The sequence below is a fragment of the Petromyzon marinus genome, unplaced genomic scaffold (genome assembly GCF_048934315.1).
Source record: "Petromyzon marinus isolate PM22_M1 ecotype Great Lakes invasive population unplaced genomic scaffold, UKy_Petmar_22M1.pri1.0 PM_G_Scaffold_79, whole genome shotgun sequence".
NCBI classification, from domain to species: Eukaryota; Metazoa; Chordata; class Hyperoartia; order Petromyzontiformes; family Petromyzontidae; genus Petromyzon; species Petromyzon marinus.
The window spans coordinates 54,905-76,836 of NW_027423034.1; the positions used below are offsets into that span (position 1 = coordinate 54,905).

Below are 21,932 nucleotides of genomic sequence, written 5' to 3' on the forward strand. Positions count from 1 at the left end.
TCTGAGTGAGTGACTGAGTGAGTGACTGAGTGTCTGAGTACGTGTCTGAGTGACTGAGTGTCTGAGTGACTGAATGTCTGAGTGAGTGACTGAGTGACTGTCTGAGTGAGTGTCTGAGTGAGTGACTGAGTGTCCGAGCGAGTGAGCGAGTGAGCCACTCCCAACGCCCTCACCCGCTGCCCTGGAGTCTCCTCACCCTCCTCCTCACCACCCTACACCTCACCACCCAGCCCCTCCTCACCACCCTACACCTCACCACCCAGCCCCTCCTCACCACCCTACACCTCACCACCCAGCCCCTCCTCACCACCCTACACCTCACCACCCAGCCCCTCCTCACCACCCTACACCTCATCTGCTCCTCCTCACCCTGCATCTCCCCTCCAGCTGGGGTATCTCAGCCATGATGTCGTCTATCTGCTTGAGAATCCGGCACTCCTCCACCCTCTTGAGACTCGTCACCCTCTCCTCCTCCTCCTCCTCCACCTCGTCGCCCGACTTGCAGTCGCCATCATCGGCTGCACTGCGTGATCTCCGTAGTCCCCTCCTCCTCCTCGTCCTCTTCTTCCTCCTCGTCTTCCTCTCCTCCTCCTCCTCGTTCTCCTCCTCCTCGTTGTCCGCCACCTCCCCATCGTCTCGTGCTCTGTTGACGCTCGGCTGCAGGCGGCTGGTGCAAAACTTCAGCAGCAGCCTGCGGATGCCCCCCGTAGACTCCACCACATCCTCCTCCTCGTTCCTCCGCTCCTTCACCTCGCCCCCCTCCACCACCTCCTCCTCGTCCCTCCGCTCCTTCACCTCGTCACCCTCCACCACCTCCTCGTCCCTCCACTCCTTCACCTCGTTACCCTCGACCACCTCCTCCTCCTCGCCCCTCCGCTCCTTCACCTCGTCACCCTCCACCACCTCCTCCGGCGATGAAGACGACGACGACGATGCGTCCGAGAACGACCAACAGCTGGGCGACGATGACGACGCTCTCTGCTGCCGGTATTGTTGCTGAATTTGTCTCCGTCGCTGCCGCTGCTTCTCCAGGGCGCGACCCCGGCGCCTCCCGGTGGGCGGTGGTGGCGGCTCAGCCAGCGGCCACGGCATCAGCGAGAAGAAGTGGAGCGTCGCCCCACGTGGGGCCGAGCGCGGAGGAGGCGGAGGAGGCGGAGGAGCGCGGCAGGTAGAGGAGCCCGGGCAGGGATCGGGATTCGGTCCCGCCGGACAATCCGCCGCCGCCTCCCGCCGCTTGCTTAGCGGCGACTGCCCGGTCAAAACCTCCTCCTCCTCCTCTTCCTCCTCCGCCTTCATCGCCGCCTCGGCCTCCTCTTCCCCTCCTTCTCCTCTCGCTCCGCCTCCTCCTCCTCCTCCGCCCCTCCTGCTGCTCGCCCTCCTGCCCACGCCCTGCCACCAAAAGTCGAAGTGTCTCTTCCACGCCGCACGCGGTCCAACCGCGGCCTCCCTGCGTCTCTCCGCCTCCTCCTCCTCCGCCTCCTCCTCGCCCGCCGCTTCGTCGGCGCCGAGCGCCGGCCCCGACTCTCCGCCGCCGTCTCCGCGCTCCGGGGCGACCCTCGGGCCGATTCCCGGCGTCGTCGTCGTCCGGGCGCCGCCGCTGCCGCCGCCGCCGCCGTGGGAGCTCTCCCGGGGGGGCGCCGCCCCTCGAGAGCCCGGAACGTCACGGGGCGACAAAGACGACGGCCGCGGCGGGGAGGCCCCGGCGCGGGCCCCGGCCCCCCGGCGTCATCGCCGAGCGGGCGAGCGACCTTGGAGGGCGCCGCGTGGGACTCGGCTCCTCCTCCTCCGGCGTCGTCCGCGGAGCGCTTGGGCACCCGGATGGGCCAGGAGGAGCGAGCCCTCGCGGAGGGGGCGGCCGTGGCCATGGCCGGGGCCGGGGCCCGGGCCGGGGGAGGCCGTCTGGGAGGCCACTGGTGAGGGGGGAGGGCCGGAGGAGAGGGAGGAGACGCGGGATCAGATTCCAGCATTCAGCACGCAAACGTCCTGGTAGTGGTGGTGGTATTGGTGGTAGCGGTGGTGGTCAGTGATTGTAGTGATGTTGGTAATGGTGGTGGTGATGGTAGTGATTGTAGTGTACGGTAGTAGTGGTGGTGGTGGTATTGGTGGTAGTGATGGTAGTGTATGGTAGTAGTGGTGGTGGTGGTGGTAATGGTGGAAGTGGCGGTAGAAGTGGTGGTGGTGATGGTGCTAGTGGTGGTGGTAGTAGTGGTGGTGTAATGGTGGTGGTAGTGTTGCTGGTAGTAGTGGTGGTAATGGTGGTGGTGGTAGTGATGGTAGTGTATGGTAGTAGTGGTGGTAATGGTGGAAGTGGTGGAAGTGGTGGTGGTGCTAGTGGTGGTGGTAGTAGTGGTGGTGTAATGGTGGTGGTAGTGTTGGTGGTAGTAGTGGTGGTAATGGTGGTGGTGTCCGGCAAAACAACCCCCTACCTCCTTGTGGTGCCGGACGGGCAATGCTGCCGTGGGCAGTGCCGGGGGGGGGGGCCAATTCGGATTGGCCTTTCCCCTCATGGCGTTTGTAACCACCACAGTGGCTAAGTGGGGGCTCTGGACAGGTGTGAAGGGCTGGAAACCCCTCCACCTCCAATTAATTACCACTAAACCACGACCACAACATTTTATAAATAAGCTTGTGCCGGAGGCCCCGGGGGGACAGGCGTCTATGACGTCTCCTGACCAAACCCCATTTGGCGGAGCCAGGAGACTGAATCCTTCCTCTCGGGGCTCCTCCAAAAACAACAAAAAAAACACTACGTGTGGCCACGTGGAATGTTCGAATGCTCACTGCGGAGGAGAGGCTGCCACTCCTCTGTCAAGAGCTGGACCGGTACCGCCTGGATCTCTGTGGTAATAAGGAGGTCCTGTGGACCGGCTCTGGCTCCTGCCACCATGAGGGGTGGACAGTCCTCTATACGGGGCAGGAGACTGCCAAACAACAGGGTGTGGCTCTTTTTCTGAATAAAAGAATGAAGGGCTGTGGGAGCGTGGTGATGAGGTGTGGGAAGCTGTAAGCTCCAGGCTACTTTGGGCTCGCCTTCCCATCAACCACAGGCGAGGAGTGGTGGTCATGGTAACTTATGCCCCCACCAAAGACGAACATCCGTGGAGGGATGCAAGCAAGGCCAATGAGTCAAATGCCTTCTATGACCTCCTGTCACAGGTGCTGGCTAAAGTGGCCCCTCGGGATAGTCATCTTGTTGGGTGACTTCAATGCCCAAGTTAGTCATGATGCTGGCACCTGGTCTGGAGTAATTGGAAGGCATCGGGCAGATCAGCTCAATAACAACGGCAGGAGGCTGCTAAATTTTTGTGCAGCCCATGGGCTTGTAATTACCAACACACTGTTCCGGCATCGGAGCATCCACACCACATCATGGATGCATGCCGGGTCCAAGCAAGAACATCTGCTGGACTACATAGTGACGGAACAGCGAATGCGAGCCCATGTCCTTGACACCAGGACCGACCGTGGAGCTGATCTGCCCACTGACCATCGACTTGTCATCTGTAAGATGCACCTGCAATTCTTCCACTCCGGTGGTGGGTGTACACCCAGGACCCCATTCAAACCCTTAGTGGCATGGTCTCAGCTAGCTGATGAAAGTTACAAACGAGAATTTCATCATCGCTTGCGGCTGGGATTGGCATCGCCTCCCACTCCTCTTGATGTCGAGGGGAAATGGGCGAGGTTTAGGACTGTAGCTCATGTAGTTGCAATGGCTGCTTTGGGTACACGGTCCAGACCTCCCCAGAGACCCTGGCTGACAAGAGGAGGTGTTCAAGCTGGCTGAGAAAAATCGACAGGCCCACTCTCATCGGCTACAGCGTCCCACGTCGGAGAATGAGGAGGCTTACCGCAGCCTTCGCTCGGAGGTTCGGGGAGCCGTGAGGCGCTGCAAGGATGGGTGGTGGTCGCGGGTTGCTGAGGAGATGGAGTCTGCCTCAGTGGCCCGCGATCACAAATCTCTATTTAACTCCATCAAAAAAGTAACCTGCAGCGCCACACCTATTACCGTCATTAGGGGAAAGAACGGTGATCCAATATCCGACCCCCAGGAACAGGTTTGCAGATTTTCTGAGCATTCCTGAGGTCCTGGGAAAGGGGAAATCCCTCAGCCAGGAAAACGTGGGACAAAGTGGGGATGACCCTGCTGAGGTTGCGGTGCCTCAAATATTGGAGGAAGTCACCCACTGTGATTGGCTGGCTGAGGTGCCATCCGTTGAGGACAGCAAGTTGGCACAGTAGGGGGCACAGGTGGTGCATCAGCCAGTCGTCTCAGTCAGTCGACCCGTGGCACCTGGGTCTGCCCCGTGACCTCCTGCCAGCGGGCGTTCGACATTTCACGTGGCCTCAAGGTGCACATGGCCTGGCACAAGCGTCGTGGTGACGTCACCGCCACTTGGTGGCGAACTGCGGTTGTTGTTGTTGACAGTGGAGCTGCTGGTAGTATATTTGGAGTGTGAGTGTCTCTCGCCTCGTGGTCACGTGGATTTGTTTCTGGTTCCTCCGGTTTCCCCCCCTCCAGATTTAGAATTAACATCACGCATTTAAAATATTTAACTGCAATACATTTCCACACGATGAAGTCACTTTGTGTTGAGCTTTCATTTGTGATGGGCAGGTCGCTTGTGAAAAAACGCTACATAGCTCAGTGGTCCTTACCTTGAACAATAAAATAGAAAACTAGTTTATAGTTTAAGAAGAGAGATGAGTTGGATCTGTCACGTGGGTTATTTAAATAAAAAAGGTTATTCGTTTCATCAGGTCATGTGCACAGATTACAAAAACATTTGGAGGGAAAAAAAACCATGCTGGCCGTTATGTGACTTCACCGAAAAAGCCAAAGAGTACGTTATGGTCAAGTTTTATAAAAAAAAATTTTTTAGGATATTTGCTCTTAATGTGCTTACTTTCCCCTAGCACATTCACTGCATTGTCTTGGTGAATGCGAGGCATCGCGTGGTCATAACCCACCGGGGTATTTTCCCCTTAAGCGTCAAGAGATTGACATTCTCAATGGAAATCATTTCAGGTATTCACTGAAAGTGTCAGAGCTGAATGTTCAGGATAAAACTGAACATTCGTGCTAAAGTCTACATTATAGACTGTCAGTAAACTCACCATACTTAATAACCATTACTAGTCTACATTATAGACTGTCAGTACACTCACCATAATAAATAACCATTACTACAGTCTACATTATAGACTGTCAGTACACCATACTTAATAACCAGGCTACAGTCTACATTATAGACTGTCAGTAAACTCACCATACTTAATAACCAGGCTACAGTCTACATTATAGACTGTCAGTACACTCACCATACTTAATAACCATTACTACAGCCTACATTATAGACTGTCAGTACACTCACTCAGCTTAATAACCATTACTACAGTCTACATTATAGACTGTCAGTACACTCACCATACTTAATAACCAGGCTTCAGTCGACATTATAGACTGTCAGTACACTCACCATACTTAATAACCATTACTACAGCCTACATTATAGACTGTCAGTACACTCACTCAGCTTAATAACCAGGCTACAGTCTACATTATAGACTGTCAGTACACTCACTCAGCTTAATAACCATTACTACAGTCTACATTATAGACTGTCAGTACACTCACTCAGGTTAATAACCATTACTAGTCTACATTATAGACTGTCAGTACACTCACCCAGCTGAATAACCAGGCTACAGTCTACATTATAGACTGTCAGACCACTCACTCAGGTTAATAACCATTACTACAGTCTACATTATAGACTGTCAGTAAACTCACCATACTTAATAACCATTACTAGTCTACATTATAGACTGTCAGTACACTCACCATAATAAATAACCATTACTACAGTCTACATTATAGACTGTCAGTACACTCAGCTTAATAACCAGGCTACAGTCTACATTATAGACTGTCAGTACACTCACCATACTTAATAACCATTACTACAGCCTACATTATAGACTGTCAGTACACTCACTCAGCTTAATAACCATTACTACAGTCTACATTATAGACTGTCAGTACACTCACCATACTTAATAACCAGGCTTCAGTCGACATTATAGACTGTCAGTACACTCACCATACTTAATAACCATTACTACAGCCTACATTATAGACTGTCAGTACACTCACCCAGCTGAATAACCAGGCTACAGTCTACATTCTAGACTGTCAGTACACTCACCATACTTAATAACCATTACTACAGTCTGCATTATAGACTGTCAGTACACTCACCATTCTTAATAACCAGGCTACAGTCTACATTATAGACTGTTGGTACACTCACCCAGCTGAATAACCAGGCTACAGTCTACATTATAGACTGTCAGTACACTCACTCAGGTTAATAACCATTACTACAGTCTACATTATAGACTGTCAGTAAACTCACCATACTTAATAACCATTACTAGTCTACATTATAGACTGTCAGTACACTCACTCAGCTTAATAACCATTACTACAGTCTACATTATAGACTGTCAGTACACTCACCATACTTAATAACCAGGCTTCAGTCTACATTATAGACTGTCAGTACACTCACCATACTTAATAACCATTACTACAGCCTACATTATAGACTGTCAGTACACTCACCCAGCTGAATAACCAGGCTACAGTCTACATTCTAGACTGTCAGTACACTCACCATACTTAATAACCATTACTACAGTCTGCATTATAGACTGTCAGTACACTCACCATACTTAATAACCATTACTAGTCTACATTATAGACTGTCAGTACACTCACCCAGCTGAATAACCAGGCTACAGTCTACATTATAGACTGTTGGTACACTCACCCAGCTGAATAACCAGGCTACAGTCTACATTATAGACTGTCAGTACACTCACTCAGGTTAATAACCATTACTACAGTCTACATTATAGACTGTCAGTAAACTCACCATACTTAATAACCATTACTAGTCTACATTATAGACTGTCAGTACACTCACTCAGCTTAATAACCATTACTACAGTCTACATTATAGACTGTCAGTACACTCACCATACTTAATAACCAGGCTTCAGTCTACATTATAGACTGTCAGTACACTCACCATACTTAATAACCATTACTACAGCCTACATTATAGACTGTCAGTACACTCACCCAGCTGAATAACCAGGCTACAGTCTACATTCTAGACTGTCAGTACACTCACCATACTTAATAACCATTACTACAGTCTGCATTATAGACTGTCAGTACACTCACCATACTTAATAACCATTACTAGTCTACATTATAGACTGTCAGTACACTCACCCAGCTGAATAACCAGGCTACAGTCTACATTATAGACTGTCAGTACACTCACTCAGGTTAATAACCATTACTACAGCCTACATTATAGACTGTCAGTACACTCACTCAGCTTAATAACCATTACTACAGTCTACATTATAGACTGTCAGTACACTCACCATACTTAATAACCAGGCTTCAGTCTACATTATAGACTGTCAGTACACTCACCATACTTAATAACCATTACTACAGCCTACATTATAGACTGTCAGTACACTCACTCAGCTTAATAACCATTACTACAGTCTACATTATAGACTGTCAGTACACTCACCGTACTTAACAACCAGGCTACAGTCTACATTATAGACTGTCAGTACACACCATACTTAATAACCATTACTACAGTCTACATTATAGACTGTCAGTACACTCACCCAGCTGAATAACCAGGCTACAGTCTACATTCTAGACTGTCAGTACACTCACCATACTTAATAACCATTACTACAGTCTACATTATAGACTGTCAGTACACTCACCATACTTAATAACCAGGCTACAGTCTACATTATAGACTGTCAGTACACTCACCCAGCTGAATAACCAGGCTACAGTCTACATTATAGACTGTCAGTACACTCACTCAGCTTAATAACCATTACTACAGTCTACATTATAGACTGTCAGTACACTCACTCAGGTTAATAACCATTACTAGTCTACATTATAGACTGTCAGTACACTCACCAAGGTTAAGAACCAGGCTACAGTCTACATTATAGACTGTCAGTACACTCACCATACTTAATAACCATTACTACAGTTTACATTATAGACTGTCAGTACACTCACCATAATAAATAACCATTACTACAGTCTACATTATAGACTGTCAGTACACTCAGCTTAATAACCAGGCTACAGTCTACATTATAGACTGTCAGTACACTAACTCAGCTTAATAACCATTACTACAGTCTACATTATAGACTGTCAGTAAACTCACCATACTTAATAACCATTACTACAGTCTACATTATAGACTGTCAGTACACTCACCATAATAAATAACCATTACTACAGTCTACATTATAGACTGTCAGTACACTCATCCAGCTGAATAACCAGGCTACAGTCTACATTATAGACTGTCAGTACACTCACTCAGGTTAATAACCATTACTAGTCTACATTATAGACTGTCAGTACACTCACCAAGGTTAAGAACCAGGCTACAGTCTACATTATAGACTGTCAGTACACTCACTCAGGTTAATAACCATTACTACAGTCTACATTATAGACTGTCAGTAAACTCACCATACTTAATAACCATTACTACAGTCTACATTATAGACTGTCAGTACACTCACCATAATAAATAACCATTACTACAGTCTACATTATAGACTGTCAGTACACTCAGCTTAATAACCAGGCTACAGTCTACATTATAGACTGTCAGTACACTCACTCAGCTTAATAACCATTACTACAGTCTACATTATAGACTGTCAGTACACTCTCCATACTTAATAACCATTACTACAGTCTACATTATAGACTGTCAGTAAACTCACTCAGGTTAATAACCATTACTACAGTCTACATTATAGACTGTCAGTACACTCACCATACTTAACCATTACTACAGTCTACATTATAGACTGTCAGTACACTCACCATACTTAATAACCAGGCTACAGTCTACATTATAGACTGTCAGCACACTCACCATACTTAATAACCATTACAACAGTCTACATTATAGACTGTCAGTACACTCACCATACTTAATAACCATTACTACAGTCTACATTATAGACTGTCAGTACACTCACCATACTTAATAACCATTACTACAGTCTACATTATAGACTGTCAGTACACTCACCATACTTAATAACCATTACTACAGTCTACATTATAGACTTTCAGTACACTCACCCAGCTTAATAACCAGGCTACAGTCTACATTATAGACTGTCAGTACACTCACCATACTTAATAACCATTACTACAGTCTGCATTATAGACTGTCAGTACACTCACCATACTTAATAACCATTACTAGTCTACATTATAGACTGTCAGTACACTCACCCAGCTGAATAACCAGGCTACAGTCTACATTATAGACTGTTGGTACACTCACCCAGCTGAATAACCAGGCTACAGTCTACATTATAGACTGTCAGTACACTCACTCAGGTTAATAACCATTACTACAGTCTACATTATAGACTGTCAGTAAACTCACCATACTTAATAACCATTACTAGTCTACATTATAGACTGTCAGTACACTCACTCAGCTTAATAACCATTACTACAGTCTACATTATAGACTGTCAGTACACTCACCATACTTAATAACCAGGCTTCAGTCTACATTATAGACTGTCAGTACACTCACCATACTTAATAACCATTACTACAGCCTACATTATAGACTGTCAGTACACTCACTCAGCTTAATAACCATTACTACAGTCTACATTATAGACTGTCAGTACACTCACCATACTTAATAACCAGGCTTCAGTCTACATTATAGACTGTCAGTACACTCACCATACTTAATAACCATTACTACAGCCTACATTATAGACTGTCAGTACACTCACTCAGCTTAATAACCATTACTACAGTCTACATTATAGACTGTCAGTACACTCACCGTACTTAACAACCAGGCTACAGTCTACATTATAGACTGTCAGTACACTCACCATACTTAATAACCATTACTACAGTCTACATTATAGACTGTCAGTACACTCACCCAGCTGAATAACCAGGCTACAGTCTACATTCTAGACTGTCAGTACACTCACCATACTTAATAACCATTACTACAGTCTACATTATAGACTGTCAGTACACTCACCATACTTAATAACCAGGCTACAGTCTACATTATAGACTGTCAGTACACTCACCCAGCTGAATAACCAGGCTACAGTCTACATTATAGACTGTCAGTACACTCACTCAGCTTAATAACCATTACTACAGTCTACATTATAGACTGTCAGTACACTCACTCAGGTTAATAACCATTACTAGTCTACATTATAGACTGTCAGTACACTCACCAAGGTTAAGAACCAGGCTACAGTCTACATTATAGACTGTCAGTACACTCACCATACTTAATAACCATTACTACAGTTTACATTATAGACTGTCAGTACACTCACCATAATAAATAACCATTACTACAGTCTACATTATAGACTGTCAGTACACTCACCATAATAAATAACCATTACTACAGTCTACATTATAGACTGTCAGTACACTCAGCTTAATAACCAGGCTACAGTCTACATTATAGACTGTCAGTACACTCATCCAGCTGAATAACCAGGCTACAGTCTACATTATAGACTGTCAGTACACTCACTCAGGTTAATAACCATTACTAGTCTACATTATAGACTGTCAGTACACTCACCAAGGTTAAGAACCAGGCTACAGTCTACATTATAGACTGTCAGTACACTCACTCAGGTTAATAACCATTACTACAGTCTACATTATAGACTGTCAGTAAACTCACCATACTTAATAACCATTACTACAGTCTACATTATAGACTGTCAGTACACTCACCATAATAAATAACCATTACTACAGTCTACATTATAGACTGTCAGTACACTCAGCTTAATAACCAGGCTACAGTCTACATTATAGACTGTCAGTACACTCACTCAGCTTAATAACCATTACTACAGTCTACATTATAGACTGTCAGTACACTCTCCATACTTAATAACCATTACTACAGTCTACATTATAGACTGTCAGTAAACTCACTCAGGTTAATAACCATTACTACAGTCTACATTATAGACTGTCAGTACACTCACCATACTTAATAACCATTACTACAGTCTACATTATAGACTGTCAGTACACTCACCATAATAAATAACCATTACTACAGTCTACATTATAGACTGTCAGTACACTCAGCTTAATAACCAGGCTACAGTCTACATTATAGACTGTCAGTACACTCACTCAGCTTAATAACCATTACTACAGTCTACATTATAGACTGTCAGTACACTCTCCATACTTAATAACCATTACTACAGTCTACATTATAGACTGTCAGTAAACTCACTCAGGTTAATAACCATTACTACAGTCTACATTATAGACTGTCAGTACACTCACCATACTTAACCATTACTACAGTCTACATTATAGACTGTCAGTACACTCACCATACTTAATAACCAGGCTACAGTCTACATTATAGACTGTCAGCACACTCACCATACTTAATAACCATTACAACAGTCTACATTATAGACTGTCAGTACACTCACCATACTTAATAACCATTACTACAGTCTACATTATAGACTGTCAGTACACTCACCATACTTAATAACCATTACTACAGTCTACATTATAGACTTTCAGTACACTCACCCAGCTTAATAACCAGGCTACAGTCTACATTATAGACTGCTAGTACACTCACTCAGCTTAATAACCATTACTACAGTCTACATTATAGACTGTCAGTACACTCACCATACTTAATAACCATTACTACAGTCTACATTAAAGACTATCAGTACACTCACCATACTTAATAACCATTACTACAGTCTACATTATAGACTGTCAGTACACTCACCCAGAATTAATAACCATTACTACAGTCTACATTATAGACTCTCAGTACACTCACCATACTTAATAACCAGGCTACAGTTTACATTATAGACTGTCAGTACACTCACCATACTTAATAACCAGGCTACAGTCTACATTATAGACTCTCAGTACACTCACCATACTTAATAACCATTACTACAGTCTACATTATAGACTGTCAGTACACTCACCATACTTAATAACCATTACTACAGTCTACATTATAGACTGTCAGTACACTCACCATACTTAATAACCATTACTACAGTCTACATTATAGACTGTCAGTACACTCACCCAGAATTAATAACCATTACTACAGTCTACATTATAGACTCTCAGTACACTCACCATACTTAATAACCAGGCTACAGTTTACATTATAGACTGTCAGTACACTCACCATACTTAATAACCAGGCTACAGTCTACATTATAGACTCTCAGTACACTCACCATACTTAATAACCATTACTACAGTCTACATTATAAACTGTCAGTACACTCACTCAGCTTAATAACCATTACTACAGTCTACATTATAGACTGTCAGTACACTCACCATACTTAATAACCATTACTACAGTCTACATTATAGACTGTCAGTACACTCACCATAATAAATAACCATTACTACAGTCTACATTATAGACTGTCAGTACACTCAGCTTAATAACCAGGCTACAGTCTACATTATAGACTGTCAGTACACTCACTCAGCTTAATAACCATTACTACAGTCTACATTATAGACTGTCAGTACACTCTCCATACTTAATAACCATTACTACAGTCTACATTATAGACTGTCAGTAAACTCACTCAGGTTAATAACCATTACTACAGTCTACATTATAGACTGTCAGTACACTCACCATACTTAACCATTACTACAGTCTACATTATAGACTGTCAGTACACTCACCATACTTAATAACCAGGCTACAGTCTACATTATAGACTGTCAGCACACTCACCATACTTAATAACCATTACAACAGTCTACATTATAGACTGTCAGTACACTCACCATACTTAATAACCATTACTACAGTCTACATTATAGACTGTCAGTACACTCACCATACTTAATAACCATTACTACAGTCTACATTATAGACTTTCAGTACACTCACCCAGCTTAATAACCAGGCTACAGTCTACATTATAGACTGCTAGTACACTCACTCAGCTTAATAACCATTACTACAGTCTACATTATAGACTGTCAGTACACTCACCATACTTAATAACCATTACTACAGTCTACATTAAAGACTATCAGTACACTCACCATACTTAATAACCATTACTACAGTCTACATTATAGACTGTCAGTACACTCACCCAGAATTAATAACCATTACTACAGTCTACATTATAGACTCTCAGTACACTCACCATACTTAATAACCAGGCTACAGTTTACATTATAGACTGTCAGTACACTCACCATACTTAATAACCAGGCTACAGTCTACATTATAGACTCTCAGTACACTCACCATACTTAATAACCATTACTACAGTCTACATTATAGACTGTCAGTACACTCACCATACTTAATAACCATTACTACAGTCTACATTATAGACTGTCAGTACACTCACCATACTTAATAACCATTACTACAGTCTACATTATAGACTGTCAGTACACTCACCCAGAATTAATAACCATTACTACAGTCTACATTATAGACTCTCAGTACACTCACCATACTTAATAACCAGGCTACAGTTTACATTATAGACTGTCAGTACACTCACCATACTTAATAACCAGGCTACAGTCTACATTATAGACTCTCAGTACACTCACCATACTTAATAACCAGGCTACAGACTACATTATGGACTGTCAGTACACTCACCATACTTAATAACCATTACTACAGTCTACATTATAGACTGTCAGTACACTCTGGTTAATAACCATTACTACAGTCTACATTATAGACTGTCAGTACACTCACCATACTTAATAACCATTACTACAGTCTACATTATAGACTGTCAGTACACTCACCATACTTAATAACCATTACTACAGTCTACATTATAGACTGTCAGTACACTCACCATACTTAATAACCATTACTACAGTCTACATTATAGACTTTCAGTACACTCACCCAGCTTAATAACCAGGCTACAGTCTACATTATAGACTGTCAGTACACTCACCCAGCTGAATAACCAGGCTACAGTCTACATTATAGACTGTCAGTACACTCACTCAGCTTAATAACCATTACTACAGTCTACATTATAGACTGTCAGTACACTCACTCAGGTTAATAACCATTACTAGTCTACATTATAGACTGTCAGTACACTCACCATACTTAATAACCATTACTACAGTCTACATTATAGACTGTCAGTACACTCACCATACTTAATAACCATTACTACAGTCTACATTATAGACTGTCAGTACACTCACCATACTTAATAACCATTACTACAGTCTACATTATAGACTTTCAGTACACTCACCATACTTAATAACCATTACTACAGTCTACATTATAGACTGTCAGTACACTCACTCAGGTTAATAACCATTACTAGTCTACATTATAGACTGTCAGTACACTCACCATACTTAATAACCATTACTACAGTCTACATTATAGACTGTCAGTACACTCACCATACTTAATAACCATTACTACAGTCTACATTATAGACTGTCAGTACACTCACCATACTTAATAACCATTACTACAGTCTACATTATAGACTGTCAGTACACTCACCATACTTAATAACCATTACTACAGTCTACATTATAGACTTTCAGTACACTCACCCAGCTTAATAACCAGGCTACAGTCTACATTATAGACTGCTAGTACACTCACTCAGCTTAATAACCATTACTACAGTCTACATTATAGACTGTCAGTACACTCACCATACTTAATAACCATTACTACAGTCTACATTAAAGACTATCAGTACACTCACCATACTTAATAACCATTACTACAGTCTACATTATAGACTGTCAGTACACTCACCCAGAATTAATAACCATTACTACAGTCTACATTATAGACTCTCAGTACACTCACCATACTTAATAACCAGGCTACAGTTTACATTATAGACTGTCAGTACACTCACCATACTTAATAACCAGGCTACAGTCTACATTATAGACTCTCAGTACACTCACCATACTTAATAACCATTACTACAGTCTACATTATAGACTGTCAGTACACTCACCATACTTAATAACCATTACTACAGTCTACATTATAGACTGTCAGTACACTCACCATACTTAATAACCATTACTACAGTCTACATTATAGACTGTCAGTACACTCACCCAGAATTAATAACCATTACTACAGTCTACATTATAGACTCTCAGTACACTCACCATACTTAATAACCAGGCTACAGTTTACATTATAGACTGTCAGTACACTCACCATACTTAATAACCAGGCTACAGTCTACATTATAGACTCTCAGTACACTCACCATACTTAATAACCAGGCTACAGACTACATTATGGACTGTCAGTACACTCACCATACTTAATAACCATTACTACAGTCTACATTATAGACTGTCAGTACACTCTGGTTAATAACCATTACTACAGTCTACATTATAGACTGTCAGTACACTCACCATACTTAATAACCATTACTACAGTCTACATTATAGACTGTCAGTACACTCACCATACTTAATAACCATTACTACAGTCTACATTATAGACTGTCAGTACACTCACCATACTTAATAACCATTACTACAGTCTACATTATAGACTTTCAGTACACTCACCCAGCTTAATAACCAGGCTACAGTCTACATTATAGACTGTCAGTACACTCACCCAGCTGAATAACCAGGCTACAGTCTACATTATAGACTGTCAGTACACTCACTCAGCTTAATAACCATTACTACAGTCTACATTATAGACTGTCAGTACACTCACTCAGGTTAATAACCATTACTAGTCTACATTATAGACTGTCAGTACACTCACCATACTTAATAACCATTACTACAGTCTACATTATAGACTGTCAGTACACTCACCATACTTAATAACCATTACTACAGTCTACATTATAGACTGTCAGTACACTCACCATACTTAATAACCATTACTACAGTCTACATTATAGACTTTCAGTACACTCACCCAGCTTAATAACCAGGCTACAGTCTACATTATAGACTGTCAGTACACTCACCCAGCTGAATAACCAGGCTACAGTCTACATTATAGACTGTCAGTACACTCACTCAGCTTAATAACCATTACTACAGTCTACATTATAGACTGTCAGTACACTCACTCAGGTTAATAACCATTACTAGTCTACATTATAGACTGTCAGTACACTCACCAAGGTTAAGAACCAGGCTACAGTCTACATTATAGACTGTCAGTACACTCACCATACTTAATAACCATTACTACAGTCTACATTATAGACTGTCAGTACACTCACCATAATAAATAACCATTACTACAGTCTACATTATAGACTGTCAGTACACTCAGCTTAATAACCAGGCTACAGTCTACATTATAGACTGTCAGTACACTAACTCAGCTTAATAACCATTACTACAGTCTACATTATAGACTGTCAGTACACTCACCATACTTAATAACCAGGCTACAGTCTACATTATAGACTGTCAGTACACTCATCCAGCTGAATAACCAGGCTACAGTCTACATTATAGACTGTCAGTACACTCACTCAGGTTAATAACCATTACTAGTCTACATTATAGACTGTCAGTACACTCACCAAGGTTAAGAACCAGGCTACAGTCTACATTATAGACTGTCAGTACACTCACTCAGGTTAATAACCATTACTACAGTCTACATTATAGACTGTCAGTAAACTCACCATACTTAATAACCATTACTACAGTCTACATTATAGACTGTCAGTACACTCACCATAATAAATAACCATTACTACAGTCTACATTATAGACTGTCAGTACACTCAGCTTAATAACCAGGCTACAGTCTACATTATAGACTGTCAGTACACTCACTCAGCTTAATAACCATTACTACAGTCTACATTATAGACTGTCAGTACACTCTCCATACTTAATAACCATTACTACAGTCTACATTATAGACTGTCAGTAAACTCACTCAGGTTAATAACCATTACTACAGTCTACATTATAGACTGTCAGTACACTCACCATACTTAATAACCATTACTACAGTCTACATTATAGACTGTCAGTACACTCACCATAATAAATAACCATTACTACAGTCTACATTATAGACTGTCAGTACACTCAGCTTAATAACCAGGCTACAGTCTACATTATAGACTGTCAGTACACTCACTCAGCTTAATAACCATTACTACAGTCTACATTATAGACTGTCAGTACACTCTGGTTAATAACCATTACTACAGTCTACATTATAGACTGTCAGTACACTCACCATACTTAATAACCATTACTACAGTCTACATTATAGACTGTCAGTACACTCACCATACTTAATAACCATTACTACAGTCTACATTATAGACTGTCAGTACACTCACCATACTTAATAACCATTACTACAGTCTACATTATAGACTTTCAGTACACTCACCCAGCTTAATAACCAGGCTACAGTCTACATTATAGACTGCTAGTACACTCACTCAGCTTAATAACCATTACTACAGTCTACATTATAGACTGTCAGTACACTCACCATACTTAATAACCATTACTACAGTCTACATTAAAGACTATCAGTACACTCACCATACTTAATAACCATTACTACAGTCTACATTATAGACTGTCAGTACACTCACCCAGAATTAATAACCATTACTACAGTCTACATTATAGACTCTCAGTACACTCACCATACTTAATAACCATTACTACAGTCTACATTATAGACTGTCAGTACAGTCACCATACTTAATAACCATTACTACAGTCTACATTATAGACTATCAGTACACTCACCATACTTAATAACCATTACTACAGTCTACATTATAGACTGTCAGTACACTCACCCAGAATTAATAACCATTACTACAGTCTACATTATAGACTCTCAGTACACTCACCATACTTAATAACCAGGCTACAGTTTACATTATAGACTGTCAGTACACTCACCATACTTAATAACCAGGCTACAGTCTACATTATAGACTCTCAGTACATTCACCATACTTAATAACCATTACTACAGTCTACATTATAGACTGTCAGTACACTCACCATACTTAATAACCATTACTACAGTCTACATTATAGACTGTCAGTACAGTCACCATACTTAATAACCATTACTACAGTCTACATTATAGACTATCAGTACACTCACCATACTTAATAACCATTACTACAGTCTACATTATAGACTGTCAGTACACTCACCCAGAATTAATAACCATTACTACAGTCTACATTATAGACTCTCAGTACACTCACCATACTTAATAACCAGGCTACAGTTTACATTATAGACTGTCAGTACACTCACCATACTTAATAACCAGGCTACAGTCTACATTATAGACTCTCAGTACATTCACCATACTTAATAACCATTACTACAGTCTACATTATAAACTGTCAGTACACTCACTCAGCTTAATAACCATTACTACAGTCTACATTATAAACTGTCAGTACACTCACTCAGCTTAATAACCATTACTACAGTCTACATTATAGACTGTCAGTACACTCACCATACTTAATAACCATTACTACAGTCTACATTATAGACTTTCAGTACTCACCCAGCTTAATAACCAGGCTACAGTCTACATTATAGACTGCTAGTACACTCACTCAGCTTAATAACCATTACTACAGTCTACATTATAGACTGTCAGTACACTCACCATACTTAATAACCATTACTACAGTCTACATTAAAGACTATCAGTACACTCACCATACTTAATAACCAGGCTACAGTTTGCATTATAGGCTGTCAGTACACTCACCATACTTAATAACCAGGCTACAGTCTACATTATAGACTCTCAGTACACTCACCATACTTAATAACCATTACTACAGTCTACATTATAGACTGTCAGTACACTCACCATACTTAATAACCATTACTACAGTCTACATTATAGACTGTCAGTACACTCACCATACTTAATAACCATTACTACAGTCTACATTATAGACTATCAGTACACTCACCATACTTAATAACCAGGCTACAGTCTACATTATAGACTGTCAGTACACTCACCATACTTAATAACCAGGCTACAGTCTACATTATAGCCTGTCAGTACACTCACAATACTTAATAACCATTACTACAGTCTACATTATAGACTGTCAGTACACTCACCATACTTAATAACCAGGCTACAGACTACATTATAGACTGTCAGTACACTCACCATACTTAATAACCATTACTACAGTCTACATTATAGACTGTCAGTACACTCTGGTTAATAACCATTACTACAGTCTACATTATAGACTGTCAGTACACTCACCATACTTAATAACCATTACTACAGTCTACATTATAGACTGTCAGTACACTCACCATACTTAATAACCATTACTACAGTCTACATTATAGACTGTCAGTACACTCACCATACTTAATAACCATTACTACAGTCTACATTAAAGACTATCAGTACACTCACCATACTTAATAACCATTACTACAGTCTACATTATAGACTGTCAGTACACTCACCCAGAATTAATAACCATTACTACAGTCTACATTATAGACTCTCAGTACACTCACCATACTTAATAACCAGGCTACAGTTTGCATTATAGACTGTCAGTACACTCACCATACTTAATAACCAGGCTACAGTCTACATTATAGACTCTCAGTACACTCACCATACTTAATAACCATTACTACAGTCTACATTATAGACTGTCAGTACACTCACCATACTTAATAACCATTACTACAGTCTACATTATAGACTGTCAGTACACTCACCATACTTAATAACCATTACTACAGTCTACATTATAGACTATCAGTACACTCACCATACTTAATAACCATTACTACAGTCTACATTATAGACTGTCAGTACACTCACCCAGAATTAATAACCATTACTACAGTCTACATTATAGACTCTCAGTACACTCACCATACTTAATAACCAGGCTACAGTTTACATTATAGACTGTCAGTACACTCACCATACTTAATAACCAGGCTACAGACTACATTATAGACTGTCAGTACACTCACCATACTTAATAACCATTACTACAGTCTACATTATAGACTGTCAGTACACTCTGGTTAATAACCATTACTACAGTCTACATTATAGACTGTCAGTACACTCACCATACTTAATAACCATTACTACAGTCTACATTATAGACTGTCAGTACACTCACCATACTTAATAACCATTACTACAGTCTACATTATAGACTGTCAGTACACTCACCATACTTAATAACCATTACTACAGTCTACATTATAGACTGTCAGTACACTCTGGTTAATAACCATTACTACAGTCTACATTCGTGTAGGAACAACCACAAAGCACACAGATGTAGTTTTATATCACTCCCATTGTTTCCCTCCACGATGTCTCCTTTAAGCAATAAATGACTCGCGGGGTGTAAAGAAAACAGTCATCTCGACGAATACTGGCACATCTTATGCCCCTCACGAGGTAAACTATTCACAAATTAAATCGTTTGTATTTTGTCAATGACCATAGCCTCAGCACTGCCCCATAGACTCAGCACTGTCCCATAGACTCAACACTGCCCCATAGACTCAACACTGTCCCATAGACTCAGCACTGCCCCATAGACTCAGCACTGTCCCATAGACTCAGCACTGTCCCATAGACTCAGCACTGTCCCATAGACTCAGCACTGCCCCATAGACTCAGCACTGTCCCATAGACTCAGCACTGTCCCATAGACTCAGCACTGCCCCATAGACCCACCACTGTCCCATAGATTCAGCACTGTCCCATAGACTCAGCACTGTCCCATAGACTCAACACTGTCCCATAGACTCAGCACTGTCCCATAGACTCAACACTGTCCCATAGACTCAGCACTGTCCCATAGACTCAGCACTGTCCCATAGACTCAGCACTGTGCCATAGACTCAGCACTGTCCCATAGACTCAGCACTGTCCCATAGACTCATCACTGTGCCATAGACTCAGCACTGCCCCATAGACTCAACACTGTCCCCATAGACTCAGCACTGCCCCATAGACTCAGCACTGTCCCATAGACTCATCACTGCCCATAAACTCAACAGTGCATTTGTAAACTATCTGCGAATCACGGGCTGGACATTTGAGGCCACTTTTTACCTCACGTTTTCCCTCACGAGAGGCGATCTCGCACCCCTGGGGGGTCGTCATCGTCGTTAATTTCTGCTCCGAAATAAAAAAAATATCAAAACCGCACCTCACGACTTTAAAAACGGCGCCTGGCCGAGGAAAAGGAGTCACAAAAAATTTGGCGGGAAAAACATATCACGTCACGTGGGTAGAGAGGACTCAAACCTGATTGGCTCCAAGGCGTAGCGAGGAGGGCGAGACGCCAAAATAATTTAGCGGGATAAAAAAAAATCTCGTGTCACGTGGGTAGGAGGGAACGAAACCTGATTGGCTCCAAGGCGGGGGTGGGGAGGAGCCAAAAAAAATGTGGCGGGGAAAAAACTCCCGCGTCACGTGGGTAGGTTTAGTTACTTGTAGGAACAACCACAAAGCACACAGATGTAGTTTTATATCACTCCCATTGTTTCCCTCCACGATGTCTCCTTTAAGCAATAAATGACTCGCAGGGTGAAAAGAAAACAGTCATCTCGACGAATACTGGCACATCTTATGCCCCTCACGAGGCAAACTATTCACAAATTAAATCGTTTTTATTTTGTCAATGACCATAG

At 42.0% G+C, this 21,932-nt stretch overlaps 1 protein-coding gene across 1 annotated transcript; it reads right to left on the minus strand.

Moving 5' to 3' along the window:
* Window positions 1-325: 325 nt before the first annotated feature.
* Window positions 326-21,493, minus strand: LOC142921018 (uncharacterized). The gene is made up of 2 exons (XM_076062905.1): window positions 21,352-21,493; window positions 326-1,910 (listed from the first exon to the last, which is right to left on the minus strand). Exon 2 carries the CDS (start codon window positions 1,294-1,296, stop codon window positions 352-354), a length of 945 nt encoding a protein of 314 aa, XP_075919020.1. The 5' UTR covers window positions 1,297-1,910; window positions 21,352-21,493; the 3' UTR covers window positions 326-351.
* Between the last annotated feature and the right edge of the window lie 439 nt (window positions 21,494-21,932).